Source organism: Ascaphus truei, chromosome 9 (assembly GCF_040206685.1).
Source record: "Ascaphus truei isolate aAscTru1 chromosome 9, aAscTru1.hap1, whole genome shotgun sequence".
In the NCBI taxonomy this organism is placed as follows: Eukaryota; Metazoa; Chordata; class Amphibia; order Anura; family Ascaphidae; genus Ascaphus; species Ascaphus truei.
The window spans coordinates 4,189,945-4,217,431 of record NC_134491.1 but is presented as its reverse complement, the minus strand read 5'-3'; the positions used below and the strand labels follow the sequence as shown (position 1 = coordinate 4,217,431).

Below are 27,487 nucleotides of genomic sequence, written 5' to 3'. Positions count from 1 at the left end.
ACAACTGTAGCAGTAAACCATACACCTATTCATGTTTTGAATTGCTGTGCACTTAAAATGTTTCTACATTGTACAGTATTTGTAAATAAATGTTTTTGTACTTACTCCACCAATAAAAGAACACGTTGATTTGTTTTAAATTGTTCCATTGGCTCCTTTGCTACTGTAACAAAATACAGTGTTTCTAGAATGTACACTACTATCCAGGCACACTTTACTGTATACTGTAGGCATGCTCAGTACAAGAGTATTAAAAAAAATAGAAGACACATACAGTACAGTACTGTACTGTATGTACTGGCACTGTATAGAAGACACATACTGTATGTACAGTACTGTAATACATGTAGAATAAATGCATATAGTTTTTATTTTTTCGTGTTTATTACACAGTATATTGTTTATAAAAAAGTATTGTATACTGTACGGCCGCAAAACATCAGCATAGTGTACATCAGCCACTAAACTGTAGACTCCGGTACGTGGGTTTTTAAATCTGATTCAGCAATGTGCAGGCATTGTTACACAAAGCGATACTATCCATCGAAATCCCTCCATTAGCCGTTTTCTTTTCTGAGGAAAAACAAAAAGAAAAGTTTTACTGTAATGGTCTAAAGAAGTTCCCAGCCAGTCCCACCAATAATTTTCTCGGGGGGCGTCTCCTGTTCAAATGCGCATGCGCCTACCGTCGATGTAATGACACGCATACTGTATGCGTTTCAAGAAGGTTCCAATGCGCATGCGCCTAGCGTTCCACCAATTGTTCAGTATCTGCAGTACAGTACTGTAGAAGCTGCTCAGCCTATGATATTGCTTACAGGAGAATCACTTGACTTTCGAATTGCACCAATATTGATACTGCATTGTCAAAATAAAAAAAAAAACACAGAAAATAATAGGGCAACAATACTAACAATACTAACCATAGAATTTCCCATTCAGCTGGCGCCGGTCCACTGCCAGTCCAGCGTTCTTGATCATCCACGTCGATAGTTTGCAGCGGGACTAGTCCACCTGTAGTCAGCTGATGAGGCTGGAAATTGCTAAGGTACATGCAAGCTTGATCGAAACTGCATGCGAAATCCGGCTCAGGCTTGTCACTGACGGCGGGACCGTCATTGGAAGCCGGTGCTGGTGCATTGCTTGGCAGCGACTAACTGGCTTTTCATCTCCCAAGTCCTTGCTTATAAGCTGTGTCCAAAGCAGCATGCATTGGCTAAGGGTTGCTCATGTAATGAGAGCATGAGATAAAAGGTGGCACTGTGTGCTCATTTGCATGTCATTTCCCAGAATCCCTTGCTGCAGTGGAAGTGCTGGGTGATAATGGTGAAAGACAGGGTTGCAGACCTGTCTAAGACATGCAAATGAATATACAGGAATATTTACAGTTGCTATATATATATATATAAAGAATAGTATTATTTTTACATTTTCATTTTATCCCATGTAATGCATCACACCCGGTGAACAACACAAACTACATAAAGGAGGTGCAGTATTCGAGGTCTCTTCCTTCCTGTTCACTGTCAGCAGGGCTAGTCCATCCCCAGGATAACACAAAGCATGAGCCAAAACCCTTGAATGAGGTTGGGCTGAGGTTCATGACAGTCAAAACTCTGGTCAACTCAAGTTGCTCCTCAGGTGATTAACTGGTGTTTATTTTTAGGACTTGATTGGAAACAGGCTACGCTGAGGCCAGTGGAAGTTGATATCTGGATAATCTTACAGAGCCTCATACATTTACAAAAGCCTCTCTCTCACCACTGCTGCTGCTGATCTGGCCCACGTCTTCTGTAGACTGCTGGGATGTTTGAGGCCAGACAAAAAAACATTCCAGAAGGATATTATCAAATATTTCTACGCACTTTAATAATTAGGCAGTCAATGAATGCAGTTCCTCCAAAGAATAAATACCACAATATTACATTAATATTAATAACACTCTTGCTCAATCTAAGTCTAATCCACTGTCCTGAAAACACTATTACTACATACAGTGTATTCGATAGCAGCCATCTTTAAATATATTTTGAACAATTCTTCCTTCATCTGCATTTTTTGCAATTAGGACATCAACACTGAATATTGTTAGGAAGTAAAAGTTCTTTATAACACAATTAGCCAGAGCATTTATTTTTTGCACGTATAAAGTTACGGATCTCTCTTGCCCGTTGCTTTTGCAATATGCATTTCCCATCTATTGGTGTGTGGTACCATGCAGCGCACTAAACCCCGGCCTGTATTCTCTTCCGTATATCTCACAGAGCATCTGCTATATTCTTGCTCGGTGACCAAAGATTACTCCTCCTCTTATATCGCTACTGTTCTCTGATACCTCAACTGGAGTCAGAGATTTTGAACATGATACTGTTATTTATATGTAATACACTTACTACACATATATTACATTAATTACATTGAACAAACTGTACAATTCAGTCTCTGGAAAAATATTTGGATGACATCCTGTGCACTTCTTGCTAGTAGGAAGCTGAGCTGTGCTGTAAGTATAAATTTGGGATTGGTTAATAAGTCAAGCAGTTTACTCTCTTCTCAGCTCTGTTTAAACCACAAAGCAGCCTCAAAAAGTAAATGGTAGTTAACACAGAAGACGTACAAAAATACTTGCGAGTATGTATCTTGTGGTTCCATAACATCAGTTTTGTATGTTGTGTCAGGGCCTATTTGAAAGAATGTTTGAGGTTTCCCAGACGTCCTGCAAGCTTTGGGATCCTTTACAACCCGCTGCAGTTAATAAGAGGAACGAACATCCCTGCATCTTCAGGCACACACCATTGGTCTTTAAGGAATGGGAAAGAGCTAAAACCAGTTATTATCTTCTGACTTTGAATGCATTGTCTTATACATGGAAGTTCTCTTTTCACTTAACGTACCTCCATAAACATTGCAGCAATCACCAAATGGTGCTCGGAGAGAAAACATCCATGTATCTCTATTTGCCATTTAATTGAAACAAAATCCTAACTGTTATTGCCTAAGTGACATTTTTAAGATGCACTTACTCTTAGAAACATATTTGATTTCCTCCCTGTAAATGTAAAAACACTGAAAATAAGTGGCGTTTTGTTGAACCTTGTTATGAACTATGCAGAGAATAGCAAGAACATCATTTCAGAATAAATCACCAAAATATTCGTCCATCCTAATTGTGCGTTTTATTTTTCCTTCTTCCATCTTCTGCACACGGAAATAAACAACTCACAGCAGTTCAATCCCTTTAGATTTGCGCTAGTCCAGCACAGCAGCGCTGCTTTCTGGCTGCAAGGCACTAACAAGCCACGGCACTGATTGCAAGCCACATAGCTTCAGTATCATGGTGGCTGCAAAGAACAGGAGGGAGAGATGGAGGTGAAAGAGGGACCCACTCATTTATCTGCTTTTAATATAGTATAGTACATTAGTGGCCAATTCTTTCTCATGTACCATACTCCATCAACAGAAGCCATTACAGTATCCTGAGGCCCCTTCACATGGCAAACTTACACTAAACCAGAACAAGTAATTGGTCTGTCTACATTTCTAGTGCCTATTCCTCTAGGAATCAACCTTTTGCCTGGTCCTGCTCTGCTCCCCATGGCCTGCAGAGCACAGATCAATCACTTACGCCTTCTGACAAGTGTGTGATGGGATTAAAGGTTATTTACTTGGTAATCATTGTGTGCACCAGCTCAGGCATCAAACTAAAAGGATAATTTTTCCCCTTCTTAATGTTAAAGTACCAGCCAGTAGGAATGTCAATGCAGCCCAGCCTCAGTATGAGCAGGCTGGCTCTGTGTGAACTGAATTTACCATGACACATGCAACATCCAGTCCTCACTTGGTGGTATTAGAATAGTCACATTTAAATAAAAAACAGTGAAATGTAGTAAATAGTCTCCCCATTTATGCAATTACAAGACATTAGCATAAACCAATTTGAAAATTGGTTTCAAAGAGCCTTTCCTCCCTGCTGGGAAGCATTGTGCTCCTGTGAAATGAAGCAGAGATTTAAAAAAAAATATATATATGAAAAAAAAATAGCACTTTGATTACTGAAATGAACTTGTTCTACCATAAAAATGTCCTCCAACTTCTGGTGAAGAAAAATGAATCAAGCCACACTAAATCCTAAGCTCCTCACTGCACTTAGGAGTAAAAGCTTCATCATTTTTGAGAAAATCTACATTTCAGTGGGATACATTTAAGATGGCTGTCCCCGAGATATTTCCCCCTCTATGACCCTTACCTGTAACGTAGCCTTTCTGGTCTCAGTGTGTTTATGTTACTGAATGCTCACAGTGCTCGAACAGAACAGTAAGAAGAGGTGAATGTTGGGGCTTTTACTGACTACTGTTTTACATGTTACACATTAGGCAGCACGTTTACACCAACAGTATGTAAAATATAGACATCTGAAGATTTTATCTTTTTACACGTGTGTTACATACATCCTTTTAACAGCTCTTCATGTTCTCTCTAGTGATACTTCTTTTTAAACTCTTCAAAGAAATCTGTTTTTAATGCTTACTTTTTGGCGCCGTAAACAATGTCTGCTGTTTTCTCTGATGGGGGAAACTCGGTAAGGTCCATTGGCTTGGGTGGCAGTGAGCGCCGGATCAGATGTGTTAACCCACCACGGACCTTAGTGAGGCTGCCCCATGGGGAGCAGTTGCCTTCAGGCCTGTTAACATATTTTAAGAGATTGCCCTTTATGTGAAAAAGGAGATTTCATTAATAGCAATGGGAGAATTGCATATACATTCAAGTGGAGATCTGTTGTTGAATATTAGATACGCAAACCAAAATTGACCCCAACTGATCCAGGCTCTCTATATAATCGAAGCAAAAGATTGTCTTAAGAATACGTGGGCTGCATAGCAAAGGGATAGGGCTTCTCTTCACTGCAGCCACTAACTGAGCAACAGGACAAAGAAAACCCCACAGTAGCAAATACTGCAGTACCTTTAATTACTGCCCAGAGCAAGTGATGAGAGAAGAAAAAACATCTATAAATAGACTCTGGACTAAATTTCCTTTTGTTAGACCGTATTAAGGCTTGATAAAAATAAAATCTGTCTGAAGCATTATCTACCTCTCTGCAGGGTTGGGTTCACCTAAAGCAGGGCCCCATATGTCCAGCAAACGTATAGTGTTTGAAGGATCCTCACAAGCTCAAATGCATTCATAACATTTCAGAGCAGCAGATTTGATTGTTTGCGATACGTATCATTGGCCCAGCAGGAACATCCATCACAGATGTGGTTCTTACATGAACTTTCCAGATAACGATGGTCTCATCTAAAAAGACCTTGGTAATATCAGAATTTCACGAATGGAGCGTCTATGAAAAATGTTCACGCTGCAGATCTGCCATCACCGCCAGAGCTCACAATAACCAAACAAGCCGTGGGTGTCACTTTCTGATATAGGTGCAGGCCCCGGTGAAATGAGGGCATTGTTCGTCACACAGAATTGTCTAAAGAAAGACTGTCTTTATGTTTTTTCTTCTCCATTTGCTCTGGCCAAGCGGCCGTTATCAGACAGCGCATTCTCGTGTTTCTAAAAGTCATTGAAACAGGCACAAAGTAACAGGCTGTGATGCTACAAACAATGTGGCGGCAGCGGCGGCCGCTGCTGGGAAGACTCTTCCAGTCCTGCTTTCAGGCCATTTGCTGTGATGCTATCTTCTAGCCTAAGGCTACTATAATTTCCTCCCTCCTGAGACAGTGTTATGGTAGGAGCACACAGTGTTTACTGTTACTTGAGGATGAATGTCAACAGACTGAAGTATTTCTGCGACAATAAATTATTCTATTCAGTGAAAGCATCCATCTACCTTTTGCCTGCTCCTTAATGCATGGGGAGAAGCAGGACGTGTTCATATGAGACCCTTTCCACGTACATTAGCTGACATGAGAAACAGAAAGGCCTAGGTTTGAAAATTATAAATGAGCTTCCTTCCCTGAGCCTAAATTAGACACAACATGTTAATAACCTACGCTTCCCTGGCTAGACAGATCAGGACCAATCCATCCTACAGGACAAGACAAGGCTGTTTCATTTAGAGGCAAAGTCCTGACGTGTTTCCTCCCTGTTTACTTTTTCATGCTACATCTTAGATGGCAGAATTGGAAGAGAGTTGTCAGGTTATATAACCCTTTATTGGTGCACTCCTACAACTCAACAGCATATTTTAGGAGTTGTTTATAGATTGAAGTTCCTACTTTCACTGCTATTTTTAAGTTTAAGTAAAATATGTTTCACATATAGGCCTGAAGGAAAGCAATAATGATTATTATTACATATACAAGGTACAGTATAGAGTATAGGCTTATTGCTAGCTGATTAAGGCTGCGCTTATGGTGCCGGCGACGGTGCGGCAAAACAAATACATTGCCGCCGTCGCGTGCGCTTATAGTAAGCGCAACGCGGCGGAACGACGGATTGGTCGCGATCGCTGGACGTCACCTCAATTTGATTTTCCAGCGACCGTCGCGTCGCCGGTACGATAAGCGTAGCCTAAGAACGCAGCAGAGATTCCAAAGTTGCACAGATCATGGCTGAGAAAATATCCGTATTTGAGAATCTTGCCTTAAAACACAAGGTTGGAGTGATACTTAGCTGGGGTTTCTTGCAATGAAAGGGCTAGCCTGTAATTTCTATCATCGAGATATATAACTGTAATACTAGTATTCCTTGGAACTGTGAAAGGATTTGGCTAGTGTTCAGACCAGCTGCAGTTCTCTGGCTTCCAATGGCACAAATAATGGCTGTCGTCTCATACACTTACAGGTTTTCTAAGAGTGACTTTAGGAGTCAGGCAGCTACGATGCACCAGTGCAACGTGCGGTACATGTCTAGCACATGAATTCTTTACAATAAGAGCCGCGGCACTAAGCTAATCGGAGTGCAATACTAACAGACAGCACTCAACAGAGTTCTGCTAAGTCACTGCTCTGTCCTATGGTGTATAGGTGCTATTTATTCACTGGGCTTCTTCAGTTCTATGAACCTTATATACCACATCATTGTGGAATTATACATATATATTATATCTCTGACCCAGCCCCACCTGACAACTACACCAGCTGTATCTAAGCAGGTAATACGAATTTTTGCATTTTGCATTGGATGCCAATAGGTATATTAGCATATTTAGATCCATATGCAGCTGTGATATCCTGATAAGAGTATATTTTCATCTACATATACTGTATACACTTGGGATCTACTGAAGATCCCCAGTGATCTGAGCTACACATGTAAATTGCTCAGCGGTTCAGCTGATCCTCGATCTGATTACCTTGCCAGATCAGCAAACAGTGTTTCTGCCCTCCTAGTTTTAATGGTGTTATTTTTCTTGTTGCCTTAATTTTCATACATTAAATGCTATGTTTTAGTCACCTTCCCTTATCCTCACACTCTTCTACTTTGTTCTTTATTAGGTGTGTGCACTTTAAGAGATATGCTCGGATCGCTTTCCCCTTCTTTTGTCTCTTACAGCATTTAACTGGATTGCACAAGCCAACTTACAGTATATAACCATCTAATTTATAGCTGGAACTGCTGCGGCAAAAAAACCCCGCCATATTCATTAAAGGAAAGGAATCACCTTTAAAGCAACAGTAGTGTTTTTCCCTTTGATAAAACTGGTGACATTCTTTTGCAGACTTTGCCCCCATTTAAGAGCCGGGAGACTTTAGTAAATAACCCCTAGGTATCCGAGAGGTTAAAATGTAGCTTTCTGCAGTTAAAGGAAAATTAATAAAAGATGTTATTTAGAGGGCACCTGAGCCGTTACACGCTATTAATAAGGAACCATCTCCCTTATGATTTCAGGGCTGTAGGCAAACCCGATCCCTATCACACACGGTGGTTCTGTCCGGTGGCCGCGCCAATTTGGAGACAAGTACCTCACCGCGATTACCTCCCTGGTAGGCATGCCTCGTGCACCAGACTCATGGTTTGCTTTGCTAGGTAGACCTCCACAGGACATACCCAGAAACTCAGATAAACTGGCAACGCATTCTCCTGGCGCCGATGCATAGTAGCCTCTGGAGCAAAGATAAAGCCCCCAACATTAATGTAATGAAGCGCAGGGTGTGGTGTGTGCTATCTATTGAAAAAATTAAAGCTTTCTTGAGAGAGAAATCACCCAAATTCTCATTAATATGGGAGCCATGGCTGGCTGCTGAGGGCAGGACAGGGCTGGAACATAGCCTTATTGTAACACAGTGTATCAGAGGTTAGAGTAAGGCTGCGCGTATAGTGATGGCGACGCGACGGTCAGGCGACGGTCGCTGGAAAACCAAATAGAGGTGACTTCCAGCGATCGCGACCAATCCGTCGCGTCGCGCTTACTATAAGCGCACACGACGCCGGCAATGCATTTGTTTTGCCGCCACTATAAGTGCAGCCTAATGCTGATCTATGACTTGGCCAAATGTTCTCAAGGCACGACTATACTGAGCCGCAGGTCCGAGAGGACATGTTACTCACTCCCCCTTCTTAACGCAGCAAAACGTGAAATCTTATGTCTTTTCAAATAAATGAGTTCTGTAGTATTAGGCCTGGGACACGGTGCAGGGAGCGGCGCTGGGACATGGTGCAGGGAGCGGCGCTGGGACACGGTGCAGGGAGCGGCGCTGGGACACGGTGCAGGGAGCGGCGCTGGGCAGCGCTGACGCTCATGCTCTCCTGCTCAAGTAGGAGATTTTTCTTGTCTCTGCATGAGCGTCAGCGAGCGCGCTTGTGTGCCGGGTGGGAGGTGGGCCTGGAGGCGGATCGGGAGGCGGGGCTAGCGCGCCACGTCACGGCGCCAACGTCACGGACTGCCATTGGCTTCTGGCAGTCACGTGACCGGCAAAATTTAAACTTGCCTGTCTCCTGCATTTCCACACGTCGCTCCACGCCTGCTGAAGTGCCGTCTAAAGCCGCGCTGATAGGGATAATATTTCCCCTTAGCAATGTCTTTTTGACCATGTCCGAGGCCTTAGATAACATTTTTTGTTTTTATTCAACTCTTAATCCCATTTTTAATGAGTTTTAAAGCATCCTTTGATTTCTATAATATTGTATTGTATGTCTTTATTTATATAGCGCCATAAATGTACATAGCGCTTCACAGTAGTAATACATATCATATAAATAACAAATAATATAAATCAGGTCATGGGAATAAGTGCTTCAAAACACAAAAGTAACATTAAGGAAGAGGAGTCCCTGCTCCGAGGAGCTTACAGTCTAATTGGTAGGTAGGGGAACGTATAGAGATAGTAGGAGGGAGTTCTGGTAAGTGCATCTGCAGGGGTCCAAGCTTTATGTGTCATGTGTTCAGGATTATCCAGTGCTATTCATATGCATCTTTAAGCAGATGTGTCTTAAGGTGGGTCTTAAAGGTGGATAGAGAGGGTGCTAGTCGGGTATTGAGGGGAAGGGCATTCCAGAGGTGCGGTGCAGTCAGTGGGAAAGGTTTAAGGCGGGAGAGAGCTTTAGATACAAAGGGGGTAGAAAGAAGACATCCTTGAGAAGAACGCAAGAGTCGGGATGGTGCATAGTGAGAAATTAGGGCTGAGATGTAAGGAAGGGCAGAAGAATGTAAAGCTTTAAAAGTGAGGAGGAGAATTGAGTGTGTAATACGGGATTTGATCAGAAGCCAGGAGAGGGATTTCAGGAGGGGAGATGCGGAGACAGATTTAGGAAAGAGTAGAGTGATTCTGGCAGCAGCGTTTAGGATAGATTGTAGGGGAGACAGGTGAGAGGCAGGAAGGCCGGGCAGCAGGAGGTTGCAGTAGCACACTATAGCAGGCTGTAGCACACTTCCCCAGCAGTGCAAGATCCTTGTAACACTTCCCTGTTTGGGATAAGTTGTTGCCAATTTTCCCAGCAGTTTGAGCTGTAAACTGTAACAATAGATAATGTTACCATAGCAATATAAAGGATACATCGTAGCTGCTGAGCTACACTGACTGAAGTATTGATTGAAACGGAAAGGTGGCCATTATGTTTGGAACACAACCAGAATTTTGTCAGATTTAGAACAGGAGCACCAAATGATTACAAATGCAAACAAAAAGATGAGTGCGCTGAGATACCAACACCCGTGTTATAAACACTGTGATGAACCCCTACTTGGGGTAAACTTTATAAGTCTCCCAATTTCGGAGAACGGGTGGGTGGTGATGGGAGGAATGAAGGGAGTAGAAGGGAGGTGTAATGTAGTGATAGGTGGAGTGACGCTACCTATCCTATAGAAATGGATCAATGGGACTGTGTGTATGAAGCACAATCAACAGTGAATTCAAATCCTTGTGCAAATGATGCTGTATGACATGAACCACTATGGAACGTGCTTATATATAAGCTACCTGATGGCTATCAGGGTTCAATATACCAAACAGTATGCGCTCTCAAACAGCACCTTGTATCATAAAGAGTAAATATGTTCTCTGTAAAAGTCTAATAGACATAGATTGCTGTTGCTGCAGCCCCAAATGACAGGATAAGGCTAAGGCCCCGCTCCCTCAGTCAGGGCGCCCGCACTGCATGCAGGCAGCGCGCTGAGAGGCACAGACCGCTATCTGTGGTCTGTAGGGAGCCGGAGCGGGGGGGGGGGGGGGGGGGCGTGGTTTGAACGGAGGGTCCGTCCGTTCGTACCCCCCTCCCCTCCTCCGGTGTGCAGGAGCCGGGAGTTACGATCTGAGCCGGCAAAAAACTGAGACTGCAAAAAAAAAAGCCGGGACACACAGCTCAACAGGCCGCCTCCCTACGAGCTCCTTCCCTGCTCCCCTGCTTACCTCATTAGCTCACACGCGCACCACGTGACGCGTCAACGCTCCAGAACACCTTCTTCTGGTAGCGCTGGACGGCTGACGCGTCACAGCACGTAGTGAGCCACGGAGGGAGGAGGCAGCGGGGGCCAATGGATTGCAGGTAAGGGGCCAGTGGCGCACGCAGCCGCACGCGCCACCGGACGCAGCGGGACTAAGCCCTAACCAATCCTCCACCAAGTAGTACCTCAAAAGAAAATAGAGGGGCACAATATAGCAAAAAGGAGAGGGGAAGAGGAAGTCATCCGCCGCAGCTAGAGCCAGGAGAAGCCCTCCACTGAGGGATACTCCCAGGGGACGGGCACCCCGGTCACAGCAGCTACATCTGGTGGACAACATCTTCCCCCCCTCGACTAACGTACCCAAGGGACTGTCAGAAGGAAGGAGTCTAACCCCCACATCAGGCACACCAGCAGCAGTCCTACTCATAAGGCAAGATCTCTGTGTTTTTATTCATGCAAGATTAGTGTTTTATATATAAAGAGTTGATCATTTTTTACTATATTGCACCCCTCTTTTCTTTTGAGGTGGCACCAAACGATTGCCAGCTTAGGTAAGAATGTAGAATTGTACATTGTCACACGCTTTACATATACAAAGATTTTTTTTTTTAAAAGTTGGAAAGTAGTATTGCTGCTTTAATATACTGATTTCTAATGTCAGATATGTGATGTCATTTACTGTGCGTCTCTATTACCGTGGTCTTCATTTAGTTTTTTTTTAGTTTCCCATGAAGCACGCGGAATAAATAGTTAGAAAAAATAAATGAAGCTTTTCCCGAAGCCCAGTGCAGTCAACGTTACCAAGTAACCGCAGAAGCTGGAGATGAAGTAAATCATACTTTGTTTAAGATCCGTTCTACAGCTTTGCCACTTATTGAAAGGCAGACAGAGACTCAACTCCATTGACATATGATAATCCTTTTCAACCTAAACTATGTTACTATTGCATGTATGTTGTATGTAAACAGCAGTGTGTAAGGAGGTAGCACACCTTAAAGGGAACATGGTTTGCGTGTTGGGTTTTCTCAGAGCTTGCATATATTGGAAAAACAAAACTACTTTAAAGCACTAATACTTCATGCCCCCTTTTTCCTTATTATTTGTATATGTAAAGCATGTGACAATTGTACATTATTACCGAAGGCCGCATTGATAGTGTATCCGACGGCGCGAGTGTCTAATCCAAACCAATATAGGCCAATGCGCGTCTATAGTGCGCCCGCGCATGTGAGCGCCGAGGCGGCCGGGACACATGCGCGGTTCAGTCAATGAGGGCGAACTGCTAACTTGACCTCATGGGCACGCCCCCGCCATGCCCCCCATCGCTCAACACGGCAGAACACAGATTTCAGCAAGTACAGGCGCGTGTGATGTCACGCGCGACCGCCTGTACAGTGTCCGAGGTCTAAGCTGGCAATCGTTTGGTGCTCCTTTTATAAATCTGTACATATCTTTATGGTGTGCCTAACATAATGGTTGCTTCAGTTAGTGTAACTCAGCAGCTACAATGTATCCTTATATCGCTACAGTAACATTATCTATTGTTAGGTTACAGCTCAAACTGCTGGGAATATTGGCAACAAATGATCACAAACAATCTTGCACTGCTGGGGAGGTGGCTAAAGCCTGCTACAGAAATCAAAGTATCTTCTAAAACTCATTAAAAATGGTATTAAGCGTTGAATAAAAAAAAAAAATTTTCAATCACTATTTAATACTACATAACTGATATATTTAAAAAAATATATAAGATTTCACGTGTTTTGCTGCTTTAAATCTAGAAGTGCAGTAACATTTAGAGACATGTATGGCATTAAAGGTATTCAGCCAGGCTACATTCTTTGTATGTTTCTCAGTTTGTATTAGTCTTATTATCGCTTGATGTTTTGTAGAAATATTCTAACCTACAAAATTAAATAAAAAAAATCAACAAATAATAAAATATACTTTAAATGATGCTTTTGTGACAGGTGCATTTTTTAACATAGGGAATAACACAGGAGATATTCCAAAACGGCCAACTAGTTGTTTTAAAACATAAAATAAAAATCTCAATGGCGGCATATTTTTCTCTCCAGCAAAGGTAAATTGTAATGGGAAAAAACTTTTGGGGTTAGTGAAAATACATTTACAAAAAAACCCAGAGATAAATAAAGACTCAAGAGTTTAAAGGTTAAGTATTCATATCAGTGCAGTTGACAAATGTAGAGCTAATCTAATCAGCAGTTGAAAGAGGTCTAAAATCAGTGGGATGTTTTAAATTGGGCTTGTAGTTTGCAAGAGTGAGATGCTGACTTCAGACCCTTGACCTAACAGAAACCTTGTTGGGGTTTCTGCAAAAGACAGCAAAGCACCTAAACCAGCAACATGTGGGAGAGGCCTTAAAGAAAACACATGGTCCAGAGATTGAAATCCAGGACTTGGGGATATTGTAACAACATAGAGGAGATCACAGCGAGATTAAGTCATCTTGCTCTAGGTCCCCTTTGGTATTGGAGGGGTCAGTCTTCGCTCCTGGTCTGCTTTTGCTAAATTGGTTGAGGGAGGCCAGTAGAGGGAGAGAAATCAAACCCTGATGCACTTCCAAAAATAAATTAGTTGGAAAAACAGAAAGTTCAATCGGTTATTTAATGGCTGATTGATCCTAAAGGAAATACGGATGTTGTAGGCTTCTCCAAGACAAGTGTCTTCTATTAGCTAAGCTTTGTATTTACAGCCAACCAAAGCAAACTAATTAATTCAAAAAGGAAACCAAATGATCATGCTCAAATACAAGGTGATAAAAGCAGCGTGTGGGTTAGGGTCATCAATAATATTCCTCAGGCAATCTTGTATTGATTTCACTTGCATGCTGTGATAAAGTACTTTACAAGTTCTTACATTGACAGTTTATTCCTTGGTAAATAAGCATTTTTACATTTAACTTCCACACAGATGAGTTATATTACATATTTATCAGCCCATTTAGACTCAGGAAAACATTTTAATGCTCGGTTATCAGCCAACATCTGAACTTGGTTTTGTCCATCGACAAAACTGAACCAGAATTGGGATGTGCTAATCTTTTGCCTATATGGCCTCAAGGAAGTAAAGGAGGGAGAGATGAGGGCCCTGAACTAAAAGAAGGGACATGCCAATAAAAAAGACAATGAGATCAAACTTGAGGTTTACGAGGCCACCGATGCTGCACACTGCCCATAAACAGGTGATACTTTATACCAGGGATGGCCACTGGTGCTTCAGCACAGGTGGCTCAATGGAAGACTGCACCACCTGTGCTAAAGCAGGGATATCCCCAATACCTGGCCTGTTGGCCACCCCAGCGTTGCACCTTGCGCTCAGTTTTCTTTTACTTTTTGCAATGGTTATTTTGAACTAAAAGCGCAGGCTACGGCCTTCAGGATTCTATTATAGCATCACTGAACCATGACAAGCACCAGATAACCCCTTATGGCAGGTTGCATGTCTTTTAAAGCTATTGACATTTGGAAAGCTCAGCCGGGACAGGCTTACAGAAATCAGAAATATCCTGAAGATAGATTAGTCCTTTAGTTGTTCTAAACATGGATTCTGAGATATTTTATGTAAAGGAATACGTGGTTCTGGTGATTTTACAAGTTGTTTTTTTTGGTTTCTAGTTATTCCCGACATATGAGTTTCTGTAAAGACCCGTCCAAACTAAGGCTGTCCTGTGTACATTAGCACCTTTAGTTTATTTAACATATTTTAATATATATAAGAATACATAATATATAGACAGATGGATAAACTAGCAACAAGAGATTCCTTAATAAAAAGATCAACCAGATTTAACCCAATAAACATTGTGTTGTCATTAGCTCAGTTTGGCTGTGTAGTAGGACATCCTACAGGAAAAAACAGAAGTGAAGTAGATATATTATGTAGTACGTGTCTGTGAGCGGGACAGGACATGTGAGGCATGCTGATCACATACAGAACTCAAACAGATGTGTGCAACAGGCCCACAGGTGAGAGGTTGTACAGCACTATCCGTATTCTCATTGAGCCCTGTGTATGGGATGTGCCTCTCCTCTCCTCCTGCATCTGTTTTGTTTTGATGGGGCCAAGGGAATAAATCTCTCTAATAAAACCTCCTGGATGTGGACCTCGGTGGGACAGGTTATATTACAGCTGCATGCAGAGGGGAAATCATTTCATGCTTCAGTGTCTCCTGATGAGTTCCACCCATACACTTCTTCAGGGAGTGAGAAAGAGAAATACAAAGTGAGAGGGAGAGACAGAGTGAGAGAGAAGGGGGGGATGAAAAAGAAACAGAGGGAAGCTAAGAGAGACAGGGGGAGGAAGGCTGGAGAGTGAAAAGGAGTGGGGTGAGGTGAGAGAACTAGAGTTCGGAAGAGAGAAAAAGAAAGGAGGAAGTTTGAAAGTGGGAAGAGAGAAAGGGAGGGAGTAAAATTAAAAACGAAAAAGAAAGCAGCATGAAGAGAAAGACTACGATGTTCTGTGTGGAACAGTAACTGAGAAATAAAATGGTATTGCCCCTAATAAATCCCAGTTCTATCAGCTCCTTGACATCTGCCAATCCTGTCATATTTTTTTACCTCTCTACTCATCTCCTGAGACTTCTGATCTCCATTCTAAAACGGGTTACCTGGTCCTGAGGCTCTATTCCCACCTAGATTGTTCTAAAAGACTTCACAAAGCTGAGGCCTCTTCTCCCTCCCCAGGCGGAAGGCATCTCTCTCCCTCCTGTCTCACTTACCATGGGGAAACCAGTTACCTTCCCTCTTTCTCCCCAGCTGACAAGTCACTTAGCCGGCTACTTGATGTGAAGGCAGTCCGTGTCAAATTAGCCTGGGCCCCTGTTGTCCTTATTACCACTCGGAAAAGCCATCATGAGTAATGCTACGGGGTCCCTCACTTGTCATCGTTTGTCAGAGAGGAAGGGAGTGTGGTAACAAACAGCTGACAGGTAATTTCGGTCTCTGCAATTACCCCAATTAGTCCTGTCATAAACAATTCGATAGCCGTGCACCAATACAAACAGATAAACACCAGTGCGTCTCCCCTGTTAATGATAGGTAATGGGGAAATCAGCTGTATCATGAGGCCCTCTCTTCCCGGGCTGGGCTATGAACTATCCTCAGCTGTGCACTGGAAATCAGGACCTGCTCAGCACAAATTGTGCTATCCACTTCCATTAGCTCATCACTGCCATAGAATGTGAAAGGCTGTGACAAAATTCATTTAGGGAGATGGCTAGAGAGAAATAGAGAGACGATTGCCTAAAGCAGGTGTTATCAGTAAGATAAAACAAAGGTCTCTGTTATTCGCCAGCTTGAAGCTGTGGTTGCATTTTCAGTAGCGCACTCTACTGCAGCTCTTCCTACACCTCTGCAGGACTCAACATTTTCCTTTTTTGGTTATTTGGTTCTTTGAACAAGTTTTTTTATACCTTCTGCAGAACTTTCTTGACCTTTTCTCTCTCACTTCCACCCCCAACCCCCCTCCCAATATTTTTTTATTGTATTTTTTAGGCATTCACACCGTTTAAAACATGACTGCTGTTTCCTATCACAGAAGTTCAGGTTTTACAACATATCATTAAATGGTTGTTGTTCAGAATCTGAATGTGATAATTTTTCGAAAGCAAAATAATGTGTGCAGGCTTCCTGTGGCTTTACCAAAATGCTTGGGAAGGAACCCTTTGCTGTCTGAGGCAGGTGGTAGGAAATGTTTTGTGAGCAATAACAATAATAAAATAAAAAAAGTGGGAACAAATCTGCTTCAATTGGATACTCACTGGCCACTGGCATGGGATACTCACTGGCCACTGGCATGGCATACTCACTGGCCACTGGCATGGGATACTCACTGGCATGAGATACTCACTGGCATGGGATACCCACTGACATGGGATACCCACTGACATGGGATACCCACTGGCATGGGATACTCACTGGCATGGGATACTCACTGGCCACTGGCATGGGATACGCACTGGCATGGGATACTCACTGGCATGGGATACTCACTGGCATGGGATACACAATGGCATGGGATACTCACTGGCCACTGGCATGGGATACTCACTGGCATGGGATACTCACTGGCCACTGGCATGGGATACTCACTGGCATGGGATACTCACTGGCATGGGATACTCACTGGCCACTGGCATGGGATACTCACTGGCCACTGGCATGGGATACTCACTAGCATGGGATACTCACTGGCATGGGATACTCACTAGCATGGGATACTCACTGGCATGGGATACTCACTGGCATGGGATACTCACTGGCATGTGATATTCACTGGCATGGGATACTCACTGGCATGGGATACTCACTGGCCACTGGCATGGGATACTCACTGGCATGGGATACTCACTGGCCACTGGCATGGGATACTCACTGGCATGGGATACTCACTGGCATGGGATACTCACTGGCATGGGATACTCACTGGCATGGGATACTCACTGGCATGGGATACTCACTGGCATGGGATACTCACTGGCATGTGATATTCACTGGCATGGGATACTCACTGGCATGGGATACTCACTGGCATGGGATACTCACTGGTATGGGATACTCACTGGCCACTGGCATGGGATACTCGCTGGCCACAGGCATGGGATACTCACTGGCATGGGATACTCGCTGGCCACTGGCATGGGATACTCACTGGCATGGGATACTCACTGGCCACTGGCATGGTATACTCACTGGCTACTGGCATGGGATACTCACTTGCATGGGATACTCACTGGCAAAGGATACTCACTGGCCACTGGCATGGGATACTCACTGGCATGGGATACTCACTGGCCACTGGCATGCTGATCGGGAGTCTGAGCCTCCCAGGGGCTTTTTCTTATCTCCCGTATCGGCCGATCAGGCTGTTTTGGGTTAACATTCCCTATTAAAGTCAACGTGGAATTTCACATGAAAACATCCAGACAAGCCGCTTCTCTGGATATAGAATAAGTCCCTACACAATTATTCTTCTGGGTGATACAGGAATGAAGCGCAAACCCAAATCTCCTAATAATAATCCAGTGATTAAATACAAATTAATATCATCATAAAGGGAGATGCAGCTAGTGGTATGTGTTTCCCAAAACCTCAGAAGGACGTCACAGAAACACTCAAAGCACGAGGCTCCCCTCAGGCATGTAAAAGCAAAAATACATACATAGTGCAAACGTGTAAAATATGGAACTTTATTTATCATTTTTTTACACGTTTGCACGATGTATGTATTTTTTCTTTTACATGTCTGAGGGGAGCCTTGTGCTTTGAGTGTTTCTGTGACGCAATTATTCATCTGCCATAAGACATCTTACAGTCTATTCAAGTGAATGGGCTGTAAGGTGTCTTTTAGTGCTAGAAGGTATCTTATGGCAGAAGACTGCTTAGTACATATGGGCCTAATTGGAAAGGACCATTCCTGCACTAAAGCGCTTGCAATCAAACCAGGATAGGGAGATAGAAACAGACACAAAGGTTGAGACACAAGGGCTTGTGTTATAACAGTGTGGGGGGGATTCAAGCTGTTCTGCTGGTGCATTAGGAAATGAGGATATCTTTATACAATTAATAAAAAGATATGGAGGTTATAGGAGCCTGCAGCCCTCTGTCTCCTGCCGACCACAGACTTGAGTGACGTGCACATTTTTTTACATTTATTTAAAAAAGAAAAAAATGTTAAAAAAATATATATTGGAAGATGCTGGAGGAAAATTGGTGCTGGCATCTTCCAGCTACTGTCTCAGATTCATAGCTGCATGCGCATGTTTTAAACCCCTTTTCTGTCAGGTAAGGGGTTAAACAGAAATGAGAAACAGAAAACGGGACTGGCCCTTCTGCCTAATAACTACTCTGGTGCGGCACTAGTCTTGTCTAGGCATGACGGCACTCGTAATTACCAGTGTTACGGGGCAATTAATGTATATTACACTACACTGCTCATGGTAGCAACTGTCATTTTCTCAATAAAAATGAGCACTCTTCAGCTAAAGGTGACATTAATTGGAGACTCTAATGACTATGCAGAGGAGATGAAGCCAAATATGAACAAAACAGCTCCTCAATGAGGGGACTTCAGAAACGAGAAAATTGTGCTAAAATGAGATTAATTGCTGTTTAGAAAAAGAAGAGAACCTAAAAAGCTATTAAATTGCAGGGTTTGGGGCCTGGGTGATCGCTGGGATGTTAATCCTGCCTTGTCACAGCAGGCAAATACTCACTAAATTCAGAGCCTGTTGACAGCAAGAAGCAAGCAGGCTCCTGTATACTTAACTTCAATCCATGAGAAAGGGGTGAAACGAGAACAATATACACATACAAAGAGAGAGCTGTGATACATTCCTACTGGTAACATTCTTTATCAGAGCTACTGTACGTATAAATTCCTTCTGTACAGACTGCAAGCAGGCCATCAAAATGTATATACGCAGTGTGCTCAACCTGCACTTACCAAGGTGAAGGTTCCAAGCTTCAGCAAATAGGAGCAGAGAGCTGTTAGCTCTGACCATACCATGCTGTCAGAAAGCTACAAATACAACTGCAAGAAAGTCTACAGTCCTTTTGTATAAATGGATTTTATGATGCTTAGTCACTGTACAAGCCTGTTTGTGTGTATTTCTTATGTACACTGTGTATATATATTTTTTCCCCTCTCTCTTTTTCATCAATGTTCTAAACACGTCAGCAATTTCAATAATTACTGTTCCCGTTCTTTGCTGTCATCCTGCAAACAGAAACACTGTCAATATTGCTATGGTAAAGAAAGGGAAAAAAAAATTCTTGGCTTCAAACAGCCTGCTGGTGTGAGGGACAGGGAGCAGAAAGATTAGAATTGCAGAGCACATCACCTTAGCGAACGTGAAGAACAAACAACATTCCCACTGTATCATCTGCAAAATAATGAAAGATGCCTGTAAAAAGGAGAATGATCCCCTCCCTCCCCCAGCCCACGCTCCCTTCCCTGACATACGCAGAAAAAGAAAAGCAGTCTGTTTTCCCCGCCTGATTCCGAAAGGAAAACAATATTAGAGGAATTTCTTTCATGCCTGGTAACATGAGGCTTAATTGCTTATCACAAATAATTGGGACATAATTTTACTGCTCGACTTCAGGTGATATAATAATTAAGGCTGCTCTGGCGTTCCTGAAAAGCCTCCATCCCCATGCATAATTCTTTCAAGCAATTATATAATTGCTTTCTTGCTTTTTTTTTTTTTTAGCCTTTTCAACTGTCATAATGGCAATATACATAAAACATTATGTTTAAGCCCTTGACATATTGGAGGCATAAACATACTGAGCTGACTGGCTTTGAAGTTGTAGAGTTGCCACTATTTAGATTGTTAACAAAGGATTGGAAGTCAGTGATTTGGTCTGTGCACAGAATGCTGGCTACATCACACACGCACACTGTACTCTCTCTGTTCCGAAGCACTGCTCAGTGCCCTCAGACGTACGTTTGGGAGCATTTGAAAGACTTACTTGACTTTGCACTAAGGCAGTCTGACTTGGAGATTTATTAAACTGTGTTTATCAGTGTAGCATGGCAGGTAATAAAATCTGCTGCCAAACAAGGGAAATATTTTTCGAATGGTTCTAAAAGTACCTCATTTTTATCGACAGCATCATTATTTGTTTTTATTTAAAAGTCGTCAACACAGAGTGGTAGAATGGGAGACGACCACAGCAAGATGCATGTGGGCAAGATAAAGATGACATTTCCAATGTAAGGATACATTACATACTTTAGGAAAAGTCACTGCCTCCTCCTGAACTTAGCCATTGTGAATTCACTGAAGTCACATCGCAACTACAGGTCACTTACACACAGACATTAAATATCACCCACAGGAATTAGAACTAAATAATTGCCACACGCTTTACCTACAGTATCTTCTGAGAGCAAAACTACAGCCAATTTGTCTACTCACATATCACAGCAAAAGAGAAAAGTGTACAGATAGTCAGCATTATAATTCCTTATTGCAAAGAAACAACCTTTAATAACGCGGACTGCCCAGAGCCCTTGGAATTAGTGTTACTTTGATTTTTAGACGGATCAAAGTCCTTTCACTGCTGGTCCCCGCTTGTTTTGGTTACTGCTTATTATTTAGCCAAAAATCACTGAGAAAAATAAGGGGGGAAAAGGTTTAAAAAAAACAAACAAAAAAAAACATTTGCAGTGAGAAGCCCTCGGTCAATTGGTGAGCCATCAAGAGCACAACAAAGATGTTGTTTTTTTTTTTTTAGCCCATCTGGTTCGCCTTAATCTTGTTCTAAAAACTTGTGTTAAACTCTGTATATAAAATACCATGTTTATAAGAAGATCACATGAAGTTGGCTGGAAAGAATACACTTTAAAATGAGGACCAGAAATCTGTGTAATAGTCACAGACAAGCCGTAACGAGACCACTGAATTCCAGTTGTCAAACATCATTTATTATGTATACTTCTTATTTTTCTTTCTATTAAAGAAGGGATTATCAAAACTACAGCGATACGGGTGAGTGTTTGACTTCCTATTGAAGGTCTTGTGCAAAGACGGCGTTGTGTTCAATTTAAGTTTAGCTTCGTGAAATCAGGCTGCGATTTCTGTTTCATGGCCTCCTGACTTTATATCCTCTTGTCAAAGCGCAGCAGTTTTATTTGCAATGATGCATGCGGAAGGAGGTTGGAGGTTAAAGTTGACAAGGAGGCTAACAGGAAAGTCAACTAAACTCTTAACAAAGTGTTACAACTTTCAGCATGCTGGGATTTGTTGGCGGGTTGTGGTGCTGTTAAAGGGCTACGTGTTCTGGATGCCTTACATTTTATTTTTTTTAAAAGGGGGGGGATGAAACATCAGAAATGCAGATCAAACAGATGAATTACACGGGGATGGCCTCGCTCCTTCACTGAGAACCCAAGCTTTCAGCATTCCTGCTGGAGCCCTAATAGGGTTTCAATCTGTGACTTTTAAATGAGGCTTGACAAAAGTTGGTGCTGTTCAAGTAGCTGAGGAAACTCAGCAAACCCCCTGTTAAAAGCTGGGTGAAACCTCGCTACCACTATTGTCACTGACACCAAGGAGCATATTTTATATCTTGCAGAGCAGCCAATCATGCCATTTTCAGCCGAAATGATCCATTGAACCTCTTCAGCAGACATAAAATAAGCCCCTAAAGTAGTAGCTCCCAATATTTGAGCCCCCCCCCCCAAATTGGAAGAAGGGCGCAGGATTCCTGAATTAACAACACCCAGAGCTTGCTTTATTTGGGTAGATTGTGAGTGCGATTCCATTTTTAATTGCGCGTCTTATTCAGTAAACGGCTTACAGGGCTCTGCCTCTCTCTCTGTAATTTTCCCAGGAGGTGAGATCTCTGATCTGAGTATTTGGTCGCTGGGAGTCCCTGCGATCTGAGGATGTGGGTATAGTGACCTCCACATTATATGAGCTCGCCTATCTACATATTCATTTCTTCTCTTGATGGATTTTGCGCCTCTGAACAACTTAAAAAATGCATTCTAACATACTTTGAGAAAACAAAAAAAGTAAAACAAATTAAAACAACGAAGCAAAGTAATCTTGCCTTTTCTGGGGGCTTGGTGGTGGGCTGCTTTCATTTAAACAATTATGTTTAATTACCAGCTCATTAAATTGAAGAGCTGTTACAGAAGAGATGTAGAATAATTGCGATATTGACTTTTCAGGCCGTGTAAGTCAGGATCTGTTTTCTAAATGCTGCGAATGTTAAAAAATATACATTAGAGAAGGGGTGCGCAAACTTTCCCCGCTGCGCCCCCCTCGCTGCTCGCACGCCCCTTCTTACTTTGTCTTCGGCGTCAAATGACGTTACATGACCCCACGCCGTCATGCCGAAGACAAGTTAAGGGAAGTTGCAGAGGCCTCACGCGATCCCCGGGCTTTTCATTTAAATACCTTGGGGAAGAGAGTGGGGCCTCTACAACTGCCGCACCCCCCTGGAAAGTCTTGCGCCCACCTGTATTAGAGAATAGTGAACATGGCTTAAATGACACTATTTAAGCCACTATATAACACAAGCACTATTTATAGAAAACATCAGAGGGACCAGTTATACAACTGTAGCAAAATTGTATGCTAAAAATACTAAGAGCCTTTGATTTTTACAAATATTTTGGACTTGTGTGACACTTCTGTGGCAAAGCACACTGTATAAGATGCATCAAATTAAAAAAAAAATATTTTCAATGGGGTTGGTTTCCTTTGATGCATATGGTGCACATTTTTTGCCCCAATGTTGCCTTGACACAGATTCCCCTAAATAGCTAAGGCACTAACTAACCAATATAAACCAGACTGCTACACTAGGTATGTAAAAAAAAAAAAAAGAGTCCTGATTTAAATAAGACTTGTTAAAGCAGTATGTATTGTGTGGGACCGTCTCTCATGAAATATAACATTTGGGAGTATGAAGCACGACATCCAACCATCTACGATGTTATTACATAAGATAATTACAATTAGATTGTAAGCTCATCGGAGCAGGGACTCCTTTTCCTAAATGGTACTTTTAACTCTGAAGCACTTATTCCCTTTGTGTTATTTATATCTTATTATTTATATGATTGTAACTATTACTGCTGTGAATCGCTATGTACATTAATAGCACTATACAAATAACGACATACATACATACATATCACTCCAAAATAAATATTTTAAATCGCACCACTGCCACCACTGTAGGGAAAGACATTTTTCTTTCAGATGGGGCTTATTGTATATTACCGGTAACTACATTTATAAAGATGTAAGTATAGCTTTCTTTACATAGCGCCATCCATGTACAAAGCGCGTCCCAGCAGTAATACACGTGACATAATAAAATAACACATAATGGGAGTAAGTGCGTGAGACAGAAAAGTAACATTAGGAAAAGGAGGCCCTCCCCCGAGGAGCTTACAATCTAAGTGGTAAGTATGTAGTAGGGAGAACGTACAGAGACAGTAGGAGATCTCTTATGTTGATGCATTAAGAGGTTTCCTAACCAAGGAAATAATTAGCGAGGGAATTCCTAGTTACGATGGATAATTCTGATGTGATTTTAGGATTGAGTTATAACAGTACTGTATTTACAAAAATCACAGCAGTGGTCAAGGAAGGAAGATCAAGTATATCAAGAATCAGGATAACTTGTGTTTCTGGAACATCACACCTATTATTTGGGGGGGTTGGTTGTGTAGTGCTCTTTTCTTTCACAAGGTTGCCAGTTTTAATAACACCCAGAAAAGTGTTTTTGAAACCGTTTGAAATTTTGAAAATGTCTGCTATTACAATAAAATCTGTGATCAAAGATAAAAAATGTGAAAAGTAAAGGCTAGTAACAGACCAGTGTAACCACGAGGCAAGCTCCTTTCCAAATAGTGGACATTAACAGCGCTGTAAAAGATAATATAACAGCACATAATATTGCAGAAGTAGGTGAGACTGCACTATTCTATCTGCCAAAGCAGGGAAAACAAATCGTGCTTTCCCCACCAGGCTTCCCTTTCAGACATGTATCCTGTACCTTTCAGAATGTTAATGAGAGAGTCAGCTTTCATTAGTGTTCGGCCTTGTTTCATCTAATTGAAACAGTGACAGCCAGTTCTGGATGCTTTATGCTTGGGACTAATGCACTCGGCTTTCTTGTATTATGCCTCTCTCCCCCCAAACGCTTTGCAAATCAAAGCTCTAATGCTCATATCAGCTCAATGCAGAGATATGTAGCCGGGTGCAAATACAAACAGAGCGTTAAAGACACATTCAGCGTTCTAGACCACTCACTTGTAAGTGAACATGCTGCAGTATAACAGTAACACTAAGCCTAAACCGTAACCATGGTCAACCATATCTATTTAAGAAACTCCAGGGTACTGTGCATAGTCTTTATACAGTACTAACTTTATTAAGAAAGTTTCCTTACCTCAATGCAAGTTTACAGACAATATGTTGTTGTTGGCAAGATTTACATGTTGGTTAGTACGCCAATACCGGTTGTATATTATTGCACACCTAGGACACAGATTTTTTTAGTATCACTGTATAGAAAAGCATGTTCATTGTCAGGAAAATGCATCCCGATTGTCCAAATGGCACGTCACACAAAACGGTGTATTGTTTGTGTGCAGCACAGAATATGAACCACAAATATCCATACGCAAGGGCTCAGAGTTCTGCCGAAGCCAACCTGAACAAGTGCTCAGCGTTCTGCCGAAGCCAAACTGAACAAGGGCTCAGCGTTCTGCCGAAGCCAACCTGAACAAGTGCTCAGCGTTCTGCCGAAGCCAACCTGAACAAGGGCTCAGAGTTCTGCCGAAGCCAACCTGAACAAGTGCTCAGCGTTCTGCCGAAGCCAACCTGAACAAGGGCTCAGCGTTCTGCCGAAGCCAACCTGAACAAGGGCTCAGCGTTCTGCCGAAGCCAACCTGAACAAGGGCTCAGCGTTCTGCCGAAGCCAACCTGAACAAGGGCTCAGATCTCCGCCAAAGCCAACCTGAACAAGGGCTCAGCGTTCTGCCGAAGCCAACCTGAACAAGTGCTCAGCGTTCTGCCGAAGCCAACCTGAACAAGTGCTCAGCGTTCTGCCGAAGCCAACCTGAACAAGGGCTCAGCGTTCTGCCGAAGCCAAACTGAACAAGTGCTCAGCGTTCTGCCGAAGCCAACCTGAACAAGGGCTCAGCGTTCTGCCGAAGCCAACCTGAACAAGGGCTCAGATCTCCGCCAAAGCCAACCTGAACAAGGGCTCAGCGTTCTGCCGAAGCCTACCTGAACAAGGGCTCAGCGTTCTGCCGAAGCCAACCTGAACAAGGGCTCAGCGTTCTGCCGAAGCCAACCTGAACAAGGGCTCAGCGTTCTGCCGAAGCCAACCTGAAAAAAGCTGAGCTCCGAAGAACCCAGCCCAAACTGAATGAGGACTCAGAACTCTGCAGAATCCAACCCAACCAAGGGTTCGCGCTTTGCAGAACCCAGTCCAAACTGAACAAAGGCTCAGAACTTTGCAGAGCCCAACCCAAACAAGGGATCAGAGCTTTGCAGAACCCAATTAAAATGGAATAAGGGCTCAGAACTTTGCCAAACTCAACCCAAACTGAAGAAGGGCTCAAAGCCCTGCAGAACCCAACAAGGGCAGGACCCAATCCAAACTGAACCTTTCCAAGTGTAATCAGAGGCTCTTTGGCCCATATTCCTCAAGTGATTAGTGGGAGTTTCATAGAACAATTCCTGGAAGTGAGACAGGTGAAACAAAGCTGAGCCCCTCAGATTTCCAAGAACCTAAAAAGAATAAAGCTCATAATGACCAAATAATAGGTTACATTGGTGTCACAAACTTAATAACTAAAACCGTGAAAGATAAAATCTGTTCACCAGCCACTGTGCAGAGACATTCAGAACTATTTGAGCAGATACAAGTCTGTACGTTGCACATGCAGCACCTCTCGGCAAAGCAGGAGGAAACATTATGTCAAGCTTCATTTGTAATTTCCACAACGGGGATAAAAGTATTAAAGACATTAAGTTACCCTTCAAAAAAGTAAAGAGAAAGACAAATATTTCTCTGAATAAGTACTGCGTGAGTCAAACATCATCGCTTCTCCGCTGTCGCCTATTCTGGTCACATTACTAATGTATTAACATTATGAAATTTTATAACACTTTACATTTCCCTGAAACGAGGGCTCTTTCTTCCTTACACTTATTTTTGTGTTAATTAAATGTAATTCCCTGAAAGGTCTTTAAAAAGCCTCACAAAGAGCCCTGCGCCTGCAGATCTCTGCCAGTTATTCTGCAGCATGCCTGAATGCTCTTTTTATTCCTTGCTGAACAATTGAAAGATCGCATGCTACGAGACACTGCCGCGTTCTCCTTCCGCTACCCTGTAATTACAACCTTTTAATACACTGCAGCTCAGCACTGCTGAAGGTATGCAGGGATCAGATGACAGGTATTTTCCAAAACTTGGGTTCTTTTCCTAAATTCGTGGCCAGGATCTTTCTGTACAAACTCATAGCAAATAAGCACCCCTCTCTCACCAAGTCTGTCCCTTTCCATACATTTATTCAGTTTAAAAAAATAATAAATACATTCTTGTATCTATCAAAAATATCTTAACATTATGATGCTATATTTACCCACTACATCTCTGCAGGCAGGCTGGATCTATACCCTCAATTGTAAAAATAAAATAAAAAGACATGTGCTGAACTGCCCTGGCTTCAAGGAGAAATAATGCAGGGTGAGTGGAGAAAGATAGAAATTCTGAAATGTTTTGTTTTGTAACGGCCATCTGGTGATCAAATTCCAATCTTTATTTTTAGTCTTCTAAAACACATTTCATTAAAAATATATATATATTTTAAACACAGAATATCAACATGCCTGAACTAGGTGGCTACAGTCATGATGGACTTGGAATAAAAGAAAATCTAAGCAACGTGACTCCAAAGACCAGTCCTTCAATGAACATTTCTTAAACATGTGGAATTATTCTCTCTCCGTGTCACCTGTGTGTACTGTTTTGGAGCTCGTCTGGTTCCTATGTTAAAAAGGTACGGTCCACTAAAGAAGATTTAAGGCAGGGGTGGCTAATTCCAGTCCTCAAGGGCCACCAACAGGTCTGGCTTAATCAGGCGTTCAGT

General features: G+C 42.5%; 1 protein-coding gene across 15 annotated transcripts in view; it reads right to left on the bottom strand.

Moving 5' to 3' along the window:
• Positions 1–27,487, bottom strand: part of CDIN1 (CDAN1 interacting nuclease 1) — a 152,531-nt gene that overhangs the window by 16,639 nt on the left and 108,405 nt on the right. The window contains exon 12 of one of the 15 annotated variants that reach the window (XR_012803748.1): positions 4,529–4,707. The exons of 12 other annotated variants lie outside the window; for them this stretch is intronic. Coding sequence is in view for 2 of the 3 variants with exons in the window: in XM_075613221.1 (XP_075469336.1) it covers positions 19,537–19,570 (34 nt within the window). In the remaining variant the exon portion in view is untranslated. Of the gene's footprint in view, positions 1–4,528; positions 4,708–17,712; positions 17,738–19,495; positions 19,571–27,487 lie in introns of those variants that run through there. 2 more of the 15 variants (XM_075613223.1, XM_075613221.1) reach the window with 2 other exon arrangements.